Below are 12751 nucleotides of genomic sequence, written 5' to 3' on the forward strand. Positions count from 1 at the left end.
TTATGAATTATGGGTGAGCAACACCCATATCTGAGTTTTTTTTTGTGAGTTACCTGCACAAGTTATACTGTTTTTTTGTTTTGTTTGTTTTTTTAAAAGCAAACCAAACAGTTGTACAACATAATTTTAGTTTACAGAAATACCCTAATATTAAAAGTCATCATATTAAATACAATTTCCATAACATACATATAATATAGAGGTTTCATTTGCCTCACATACACATACAGCTCCATTCCATGTATCTTATATAGAGATATATAATATATTTTAGAGAGGATACCTCTACATATTAGATAAAGGATCCATGTTACTCACACATACACAGCCCTTCCCTAGAACCTTATACTAAGACATAACATATAGAGAGTTACAATCTGTTACATACACACACAGCACTGTATACACACAGAGATATAAAACAATAGAGAGGTACCATCTTACACACACCACCTTATAGACAGAAATATAATACTATAGAAAGGTACCATCTGTTACACATACAGTCTTTTGTACATAGACATATAACACTACAGAGAAAGTACCATCTAACTTTAGTTTACATAAATATATCATACCAAATGCAAAAAAAGTTAGATTTTGTATCATTTTCTATAACATACATATTGTATTGCATAGAGGTTTCCTCTGCCTAACACACACAGCTCCCTTCCTAGTACCCTATATACATATATACAGCGAATATCTCTGTCTCACACACATATAGCCTCTCCGGTACCTTATACACAGATATATAAGATTATAGAGAGGTTCCCTTTGTCTCGCACAGATAGACACCCTTTAGTGCCGTCCGACAAGAAGAGCGTGCTGTGCAGAGACTTCTATTGCCATTCTCCACAATCGCCAAGTTGCAGTGCGGTGTGTAACAGTATGTTATGTTCTAGTCTAAGTTACTATTAATAATATATGGAGAAAAAAAACTTAGTAGGAGAATAAAACACTGCGGTCACATTAGAGAATGTGATCGCAGAGTTTTATTCCCCTACTAAGTTTTCTTTTCTCCATATATTATTAGTCTATACTATCAGACTACAATGGGATGAATAGGCAATTTTGTTAATTTATTCTAGCTCAATACCTATCATTTTCTGTGGGAAGTGTTGCTTTTCAAAAAATGATAGAAGATTGGCCAAAGAGAAGGCTTACCTCCCATGTGCTCCTGCTAAACTGCATAACTTCATACTTCCTTGTTTAGCAAAGGCACAGGAGAACGTCAGGCACTATACTACAATAATTAAAACACAATTAATTGTAACCTATCAATAACATATTGATAGATTACAATTAATTGTGTTTTAATTAAAAGGACATGAAAGCTGTGCATTTCAAATTTAAATACAAAAATGTTTGGATAATACATGTTTGCACATGTATTTATTTTTAAAAGATATCCCAACTTTTGTAATAACTTTTTTTTTCACGCACTGCTGTTACAGCATTATGCCTCATGCACTGTTTCAAGTGCCTGATGTGGGATTATTGCATACATTGAAAAGACAATGCATATTAATACATGTAGTGGGTATTAACAAATCCTGTGATATTTTCAAAAACAAGCACTTTTTTTATTGGGGGCGGGGCATCGCGGGGGGGGGGGGCAGTTGGGATATGTGGTCACCCTACTATAGAGGTATCATCTTCCTCACACCACCTCTCCTCAGCATCTTAGACACAGGCATATAACACTACAGATCTGTCTCACACTCACACCACCTTATACACAGGTATATAACACTACAGATCTGTTTCACACTCACACCACCTCTCCACAGCACCTTATACACAAGCACATAACACTACAGATCTGTCTCACACTCACACCACCTCTCCCCAGCACCTTATACACAGGTATATAACACTACAGATCTGTCTCACACTCACACCACCTCTCCCCAGCACCTTATACACAGGTATATAACACTACAGATCTGTCTCACACTCACACCACCTCTCCCCAGCACCTTATACACAGGTATATAACACTACAGATCTGTCTCACACTCACACCACCTCTCCCCAGCACCTTATACACAGGTATATAACACTACAGATCTGTCTCACACTCACACCACCTCTCCCCAGCACCTTATACACAGGTATATAACACTACAGATCTGTTTCACACTCACACCACCTCTCCACAGCACCTTATACACAGGTATATAACACTACAGATCTGTCTCACACTCACACCACCTCTCCCCAGCACCTTACACAGGTATATAACACTACAGATCTGTCTCACACTCACACCACCTCTCCCCAGCACCTTACACAGGTATATAACACTACAGATCTGACTCACACCACCTTTCCCCAGCACCTTATACACAGGTATATAACACTACAGATCTGACTCACACCACCTCTCCCCAGCACCTTATACACAGGCACATAACACTACAGATCTGTCTCACACTCACACCACCTCTCCCCAGCACCTTATACACAGGCACATAACACTACAGATCTGTCTCACACTCACACCACCTCTCCCCAGCACCTTATACACAGGCACATAACACTACAGATCTGTCTCACACTCACACCACCTCTCCCCAGCACCTTATACACAGGTATATAACACTACAGATCTGTCTCACACTCACACCACCTCTCCCCAGCACCTTATACACAGGCACATAACACTACAGATCTGTCTCACACTCACTCCACCTCTTCCCAGCACCTTATACACAGGCACATAACACTACAGATCTGTCTCACACTCACTCCACCTCTTCCCAGCACCTTATACACAGGTATATAACACTACAGATCTTTCTCACACCACCTCTCCCCAGCACCTTATACACAGGCACATAACACTACAAAAGCTACACAATCATATCAAACAGTGAGTTACACATATTACACACATGACAAAATTATACACAGTCTGCGCATCGTGTACTTACCTCACTATACATAAACAAGTAGCTGAGTAGTCAATATCTCCACCCCCTTGTGTTTCCTGATAGAGTAGCAGATTTTTCCCTTCCCGCAGAAGGACCAGGCATGTCACAAGTCACATGTCTGATGTGACCACACGGGAAAGAGATTTACCGGAAGTAGCTGTGCAGGGCTGCAGGCATCTCTAATGCAGCTTCCTGTTGCTGTTTGTGCCATTTGATCGCTGCTGTCATACGGAACAAACTGCTGCTGTCTCAGCACTTTATATGGTGGTTTCATGTAGGTAACGTTCTAATTGATGTGTCTGTGTATCACAAAGAACGTCTCTTAATAGTAAATACCTATAAGCTACTGCAGAGGATTGTGTGTGTTAGAGGCAGAGTAACCCATAATAGTATATATCTGTATACTGGGGTTGTGTGTTAGAGGCAGAGTAATCATTGCTTTAATATTATATACCTGTATATAAGGTACTGGGGATGGGGCTGCGTGTGAGAGACAGAGGGACAATCTCTGTAATATTATATACCTGTATATAAGGTGGGGGGGGGGGGGGGAAGAAAGACAGAATGAGCCTCTCTGTTATATTATCTATTATATATATATATAATGTATTGGGGAGGGGGCTGTGTGTCTGGCAGAGGGAACAGTCTTTATTATGTTGTGTGTGTGTATATGAATGCATACATATATGTGAAGTGTATATGTGAGTTTGTATAGATATATGTGGGATATCCGTGTATGCATAGGTCAGTGTGTGTATAAGTGTATGTATGGCTATTATTCTTATATGTGTAATTTCTGTATGTGTCACTGCTGCAGGTCTCAGTGTTACACAATATCACTGACCATGAACAAGATGAAGAAGAAGCTGCCTGAGCGGATCCTAAATCACACCCTGGAGATTCTCTACCTGCTGACGGGAGAGGTGAGAAAACATCATAACAACACCATGGTAACCTCTTGCAGGGAATATGTGTATTAGTTGCTTAGCAACAAGAAGTGATAGAGGCTCAGAGGGAAAGAAAAAGCCCATGTTTAAGGTGTTTTTGCAATTTTAAAAGTGTAGAATTGTTCTTGGAATATTCTGTTGTAGAAATTCACCCGATGATTACAATAAAATTGCAAATAAACAAATGATTTCCTGTGTGTGGCCTGTGGGCGTGTTAGAGCGGTGTTCTTAATGCCTTCTGACCAAGGAATTAATGTGTTGTCCTAGTTATTCTATGATGATAGGTGTATTGGTTATCTTTGTGTGATAATATGTGATGATTTGTGTCAAAATCAAAGTGTGTTTATAAACCAAAAATAAAAAATAAATTACTTTGATTAGTGAAAGAACTGCACTAAAAAACGATAAGCGGAGAACAGTGTGAACGATAAAAAATCAGTAGAAGTACAAGTCCAGTGCTTATCTAAATATAAACTGTCATCATAACTGATTGGCAGTGAAAAAATGTCAATACAAATGTGAAACAGTGAAAAAGGTGGTCTTCACAATTGAGCAAAAACAATCCAGTGATCAAAATAAAAGGGAACTGTGATCCATGGTGTAAAAAGTCCAGTGAAAAAAGAAAAGCAAAGCAAAAATGTCTGTTCAGATTTGTGTAAAACAGTCACACAACAAAAATAGAGTCAAATTTTCAACTGTGTATGTGATGATTTTCCTCCAAGATTGAGGGTGCAATGTGTCTTCTAAGCAATAAATTCAACTCGCTGCAGTAAAAGTTCTTCTGCCAAAAAAGAAATAAATAATAGTGTAGATGGTTTAAAAAGGATAATAATACCAGAATATCACTCACCAGTCGACGCGTTTCAGTCATCCACTGACCTTTATCAAGACTCATAAAGGTCTTGATAAAGGTCAGTGGATGACCGAAAGGCGTCGACTGGTGAGTGATATTCTGGTATTATTATCCTTTTTAAACCATCTACACTATTATTTATTTCTTTTTTGGCAGAAGAACTTTTACTGCAGCGAGTTGAATTTATTGCTTAGAAGACACATTGCACCCTCAATCTTGGAGGAAAATCATCACATACACAGTTGAAAATTTGACTCTATTTTTGTTGTGTGACTGTTTTACACAAATCTGAACAGACATTTTTGCTTTGCTTTTCTTTTTTCACTGGACTTTTTACACCATGGATCACAGTTCCCTTTTATTTTGATCACTGGATTGTTTTTGCTCAATTGTGAAGACCACCTTTTTCACTGTTTCACATTTGTATTGACATTTTTTCACTGCCAATCAGTTATGATGACAGTTTATATTTAGATAAGCACTGGACTTGTACTTCTACTGATTTTTTATCGTTCACACTGTTCTCCGCTTATCGTTTTTTAGTGCAGTTCTTTCACTAATCAAAGTAATTTATTTTTTATTTTTGGTTTATAAACACACTTTGATTTTGACACAAATCATCACATATTATCACACAAAGATAACCAATACACCTATCATCATAGAATAACTAGGACAACACATTAATTCCTTGGTCAGAAGGCATTAAGAACACCGCTCTAACACGCCCACAGGCCACACACAGGAAATCATTTGTTTATTTGCAATTTTATTGTAATCCTTGGCATCTCCCAAGGAGTTTGATATATTTTTAACATTGTATTTTAATATTGTAAAATCTTGGATCCTCGATTATTTGTTTTAATTGTAACATTGTTTTTACGATTGTCACATCATTTTATTATTGTCACATTAAATTGTTTCAACTGTTACATCGTTTCAATTTCAATTTTTATTCAAATGCATTTGCTTGAATAAAATTTAATTCATTATCCAGACCCTGCCATTGTTATTTGGCGCTTTGATAATATTTCTTCTGATTCTCCATACATTTTCTGACCGCTAGGGGTCAATTTATTAGAGCTAAGGGTCATCGTTGTAGTAGGCGCTCAGTGACACACTTCATTGTAGAAATTCACCCGATGAGACAGTTTGTGTTATTTGTTCCATCACCCCCATACACAGGCCAGCAATAGGCAGCTTATAAAGTGATGTCAGGCTTAGGCTAACAAAGAATAAACTGTTATTTATATGGTATAATCAAGTAGTAATCTGTGCAGAAGAGGAAGTGCTATTGTATAGAATGGCCCTAAGCATGTGTACATAATATGCCATATATAGATCATTCCTGTACGTACACCTGCTAGCTGGTTAGTCTACTCACATCCTGGTAATTTCATTGTGCATGTTACCTGGATATCCTATCATTTATCTCAATATAATGTATGTGGGGTTTTTTTGTGTTTGTTTTTTTCAACTGCACGCAAAGATACTGGAAAGTATCTTGCAGGATCCAGAAACTGACCTTGCAACATATTAGGCAGTGATTGATTGATCAGTGCAGGAGCTTAGTTATATTTTCCCTTAATTGCCCACAGCAAAGGAGATATTAAAAAAGCTTCTTAAGGGTTTTGCCCCTGGACTGCAAATCAGTGTGAGTGTTAGACACAAAATGACCATTTAAATGCTTATAAAATGTATTTTGCATGCACATCTTTTCCAATGCGGCTATTAATTGCTGATAAATACTGTGCATATGTAAAACTTTTATTGTGTTCACAGATATTTTGCAAGGGATGTTAAACAGTAAATAAATGCTAGACATCATGATGTATTCAATGCAAAGTTTAGCCTTAGAATACTATGGGCTCGATTTATCAAACTTTGTTCAAGATCGCCTTTCAGTTCTCCGACAAGTACTCTGCATATCGCCATCGGATAGGCGCACATGTGCGCTATTATTTATCATAAAACTGGTCGTATTTCTACGTTACTTTCCAAAGGCGAGATGTGGTGTGATATTGATAAATCTCGCCGTTATTCGTATTTTTGCGCCATATTTATGATGAAAAATTAGTTACATTAAAGCGCATATTAGAAAGAAATTGGAATTATTATTGATTACATTTTAATATACATAAATAAAAATTTGTATTGTTCAATTATACTTCCTTATATATTCAATTTTACAAATTAGATGTATATAACTACAGTGCTTTTCAATAAACACAAACTTTATGGTTATTTCCGATATTCGATAAAAATGTCATCATACTATTATCACATTCTCTCACATATCAATCTCTGAATTGATAGAAGTTCCATGGTAACATTAAAATGTAATGCTGAAAATACCACAATTGTTTGATATCTACTTTATTATTTGTTGTATCAATGTTTATATTATTTAAGAAAGAACAACAAGATGTATTAACTGTTGAACAACTTATATAAACATGTGCTTATTTTATGTATTTAATTAAACCTGAAACCAGGCCAAAAAAATTGTCTAAAAGTGGAAATTACATATCTAAACTATTTACTTGATGATAAACAATTTGTAATATATGAGAGACAGATTGGATTTTAAAATTGTAATTTATTACACAAAACTTTTAATAATAGAAATAAATTATACTATATATTGATCCTTTAATAAATATGACAAATCTCAACTGTTACATAAAATAGTCCTGACTATAACAATATATTTGGAGATAAAATATATAAAAATAAATAATATAAAAAAAGAGAAATAAAAATAAATAATTATAGATTGGCCAATCAGAAAATTATGCACTATAAAATATATTTTAAATGAATTGGACACATTGCATCAGTAACCTAAGGGAACCATTCGAGCAATGTCTGCAATAGATAAAAAATATATATGTGTGTGCGTGATCTAGTCAAAACCTATCTATATTTTGTATATGGTATATGGTATATATCGGTGTAGGTATTGTATATTGGAAATTGTGGATAGTAGAAATTGTAGATAGTTGCTTTACTTTGTGACAAGATGAGGCAAAAAGTTCCTTTTCCAATGTTACTATAATATCCAGATAGGGACAAATTGTATATTTTAAGTCTCTGAAATTGTGTTCTGCTATTACCGGTAAAAGCTGTCTTTGTAGTATTAACCTTTATTTTTGGTTAAATCCAAGTTGAAAAAAAGTCTTACTTTGGAGCAGGGACGTGTTTCCAAGTATCCAGTGATTATTCTGAGACCTCCGCTTACTTTTTGGCAGCGTCTCAAATCACGCTGGCGGCAATATGTTTCTCAACACAGGATGGTCCGTCCTCAGTAGTCTTCCGTCACTCTCTTATTCAAAGTGACTCGGTATCCTCAAAGCGGATATCCCCAGACTATCGATTTCTTACAAATTTGGAAAAGAATAAACGCTACGCGTTTCAGCTGCTACTGCAGCCTTTCTCAAGCGATATGCTGTTTGCCCCATTTGTCCAGTATTTATGAGTTTCTGTTTCGTGTCTAATTGTATAATTATATATGTGTTAATTACTAAAAAATATATCAAAAAATATAAAAGCGTTAGTCTATTAGTGTTGTATTGGAGAAAATAGAAACAAAAACCAAAAAGAAATGTCTAGCAGTTATATGTTGATAACAAGTTGTCAAAAATTCTTTAACTTAATTATTTAAGTATTTATCAAAAGTTTTTTCAAAAATAATTTCCTAGATGGGTCTCGAACTTGTGATCTTTTGGTTGGGAGGAAGATGCTCTCTCCATTATGCTACACCTAAGTGTGTTATAAATCGATCGTTTTCAAGAACCTTAAAGATTTAAGTCTGTTATTTTCGGCTCCAATTATAGTGTAATGAGTTTATTTCACATAATATATTCTTTTGAAAGTAAGAAGAGTAAAAAATAGAGAGTAGAGATCAAGTTATAAATAATTTTTATTAAAAATTAAATTTTTAAAAGGTAATTAAATTTTGTCAAAGTCAAGGATTGAACACATGACCTATGGGTTTAAGGGGTATTGATTTCACCACTAAGCTACAGTAGTAGCAGTGGCAACTACATGTTTTCTGTCTCTATTATTTTAAAACATTTATAAAAAGCTTTTTTTTTAAAAAGCTTCATATGAGTATGGATATCTATTATTAACATTGTTTATGGATTCTAACTAATTATGAATTACTAATATTTGATTTAATTTGTGTGTCTGCCATTTTGGTGGTTCTTCAAAATGATGTAAATAATGGTCTGACATAAAAATCTTTAATAATCTTTATAATATTGAATAAAATATATTTATTAAAATTTCATAAATTATTATTAAAATAAAATTAATATAAACTACTTTATATAACTTTAATTAGTGTGTTAAAAGGAGAATCAAATGGAAGTCTATGCCTATTTTCTAAATCTCTATATTAATTTATAAAATGTTATTAATTTTTTTTAAAATTTCTTTTAAAAAATGAATACTAGTGTAAACAGAGGTTCAAATGGAAATCTATGTTTAATCCTTTTGGGTATTTGGTCTCTAACTCATATATCCATTTATATTCTAATTTTAGAAGCTCATTTTGTACATCACCACCTCTCCAATCTGGTTTCAGTTTATCAATGGCTATATATTTAAAATGCTTTAGATTACAATTGTTGCAAGTTAAAAAATGTTTTGGTACAGGGAGATCTTCATTTCTTTTTTCTGTGGCATTTTCTGTTGATAAAATGTGTTCTCTCACTCTTTCTCTCACGGGTCTTGTAGACTCTCCTATATATTGTTTTCCACATTTGCAGTTGATAAGGTAGATAATATTTCTGTCTGTACATCTTATTAAGGATTTAATTTCATATTCTTTACCAGTAACATTTGAATAGAATTTTTTCTTTTTCTCAGAGTGTCTGCATGCTTTACAAGCTAGACATGGAAAGAAACCTTTTAGGTCTTTACCAAGAAGATCTTTGTCATTGTCATTTTTATTATGTCTTTTCCTTCTTAAATCTGTTGGTGCTAATTTATTTTTTAGGTTATCTGCTCTTCTATAGACTATATTTGGAGCTTCACCTATCACACCTTTTAATTTCTCATCTAGTTTTAAAATATTCCAATGTTTCTTTATGATCCTCTCTATTTCCTTATGATTGTTACTATATTGGGTAACTAATGGCACAAATGGTTTCTTTTCTTTTTTTATTATTTCTTTCTTTGACCCTTGTATAATGTCTATTCTGTTTATCTGTTGTATTCTACTGATCTCCTTATCGATAGCGTCACTTTTATAACCTCTCTCTGTAAATTTATTTTTAAGGATAGTGGACTGGTCAAGATAATCTTTTTTGTTAGTACAATTCTTTCTTATACGTCATATTTGTCCCTTTGGTATATTATTTTTCCATGTATGTAAATGACAGCTTTTTGCGTGTATATAGTTATTACTGTCGACTGGTTTAAAATGTGTTTTTGTGTTAATTTTATTATTCTCAATGAAGATTTCTAAATCCAGGAATATTATCTTTTCTTTACTAATCTCGTATGTGAAATTTAAATTCATATCATTTTCATTCATCTTATTAAAAAAGGACTCAAACTGAGATTTGCTACCTCTCCATATCAGTAGTATATCATCTATGTATCTCTTAAAGGAGACAAGGTTCGCTCTAATTGCTGTATTTATTAAAAAATCGGTTTCCCAAGAACCCATAAAAAGATTTGCGTAACTAGGAGCGAACCTGGTCCCCATCGCGGTACCACATATCTGATCATAGAAATTATCCTCATAGTAAAAATAATTGTGCGTTAAAATAAATTTAATACTTTCTAAAATAAAATTTCTATGTTGTACTATTAGTTCCTTATCATTTTCCAGATATTGTTCTACTGCCCTTAAACCATCTCTGTGTCGTATACATGTGTAAAGTGACGTTACGTCACATGTAACAAGCCACATGTTCTCATCCCATGTAATATGTTCTAAGAGTCTAATTACACTTGTTGAATCTTTAAGATAGCTGTCCAATTTTGTTAAATATTTTTGTAGATAGAGATCGACATATTCCGACAGGTTTGAAGTTAATGACCCTATACCTGATACTATTGGTCGACCAGGGGGATCTATTATGGATTTATGAATTTTGGGTAGAATATAAAATAGAGGAATTCTCGGATATTGTGGTAGAAGATATTCTAATTCTTTATCATTTAAAATGCCATTATTTTTTGCTTCAGAAAGAATCATTTTTAGTTCTAGTTTATAGAAGCTAGTTGGATTCCTTACACATTTTTTATACGTTTTGGTGTCATCTATAAGATTTCTACATATTTTATCATAATGTTCTTTATTGAGTGCAGGTTTGATAACTATCTCTTTATTTTGTTCCAAAGTGTCTAGTGCCTCTCTTTCTCTTTTGTTTAAATTATAATCATTCCGATTCAATTTTGGTTCTTTCATTTTCTTTACGTCATCTGTTACCAACTTCTCAAAGGTCTCTAGAAATGGGCCTTTTTCATGTTTAGGATAGAATGTTGATTTCTTTTTGAGGCCTGACTGTTTTATTTTATTTGTCTGTTGGATATTATCTTCTATAATTGTTTTTTCAACTGGTGTTTTTGAAAAATATCTCTTTAAAGTGAGAGATCTGATGTATTTTTGCACGTCTATATAGGTATTAAATTTATTAATTTTCTTACTAGGAGCAAAGGATAAACCTTTGCTTAAAACTTCATTTTGTTCTTGACTTAAACTTATTTTACTTAAATTATAAATACCTTTATAACTTATATTTTCATTGGTCGACTCATCTTGTTGTCCTAATGTATTCTTTTCTATTGGGTTTTTATATTTAGAATTTTCTACTTTTTTTTTTTTTTTCTTGTCTTTTGGTTTTACATAATAGTTTTCCTCTTGATCCTCTCTTTCTGATTCCTTTCTCTTTCTTTGATTCCTGTTTTCCCTCTCTGGGGGTATTGGTTCTCTGGTCATTTGTCCTACTTCTAAAAAATCTCTTTTATCTGTATATACTTCTTGATTGCCTTTGTTTGTCCTATTTTCTGTATCTAAATGTCTCAATGGTTCAAATCTATTATAGGATTCATAATTCCCATTCCCATTTTGTCTTGGTTTATTTTGGGGCTGAAAATTCCTATATTCATTATCTTGTCTATCGTAATTCCTAAAATGTACATTCCTATTTTCATAATAGTGAAATCTTCTATTATTATGATCACTATCCCAATGATTATAATGACTTCTTTGTCTTTCATTTGCTGGATAGATATTTTGTCTATAGTAGTATTGATTTTCATAATTTTTATTATATCTATTAGTCCTATTGTCACTACCATACTCGTTGGAATTGTGATACTCACTTTGCCTAGTGTCTCTAATACCTTTGTGAGGTGCAGATATTTTATTTCTATGTTGGTTCATCTTATCAGTGTTTATTTGAAAATGATCAATGAATCGTCTATGGTTATGGTGAGATATTCTCCAAGGTGTATTACCATCCCGTTCTTGATCTATTTCTATTTCACTAACAGTGGCAGAGTTTTTGACTCCACTTTTTTCTATAGATCTGTTTGTTCTCCAAAAATGTGTACTAAAATATTTGTTTCCCTCTATTCCTTCAAATTGTTTATAATCCTCTCTATCTCTTTCAATTTTTTTCTTTTTTATATCTATTAGTTCTTTTTTAGTCTTATTCATCATCTCTTTTATCTTTAATTCCTTTTCCAGATATTCTTTGTCTAATTTGTATTGTTGCAACTGTAGCTCTAGTTCATTAATATCATTACCTAATTTAATTAATGTATCTCCTCTATATTCTTTTATTAATTCCATTAGTTTTATAGAGGCATTTTCTAAAATGTCTCTCCATTTCTTAATAAATGTTTCATCTTCCACTTTAAAGGAACATTGTTTTTTTATTCTTAATCCTCGTGGGATCCATTTTTGTTCTATATATTTTGTAAGAAAAGCGTATTCTATTTTCTGTCTCATTTCATTTGTTAATTTTGTTTCTAATTCATTCATTAAT

At 33.3% G+C, this 12751-nt stretch overlaps 1 protein-coding gene across 2 annotated transcripts in view; it reads left to right on the forward strand.

Moving 5' to 3' along the window:
• The first annotated feature begins 3081 nt into the window (after positions 1–3081).
• LOC128657298 (oocyte zinc finger protein XlCOF7.1-like) overlaps positions 3082–12751 on the forward strand; it is a 77548-nt gene continuing 67878 nt past the window's right edge. For both annotated transcript variants that reach the window (XM_053711586.1, XM_053711587.1), the window contains exons 1-2: positions 3082–3213; positions 3757–3862. In XM_053711586.1, coding sequence (XP_053567561.1) covers positions 3212–3213; positions 3757–3862 — 108 coding nt within the window. In that variant the 5' untranslated portion in view covers positions 3082–3211. The remainder of the gene's footprint in view (positions 3214–3756; positions 3863–12751) is intronic.

This window comes from Bombina bombina, chromosome 4 (assembly GCF_027579735.1).
Source record: "Bombina bombina isolate aBomBom1 chromosome 4, aBomBom1.pri, whole genome shotgun sequence".
Lineage (NCBI taxonomy): Eukaryota > Metazoa > Chordata > Amphibia > Anura > Bombinatoridae > Bombina > Bombina bombina.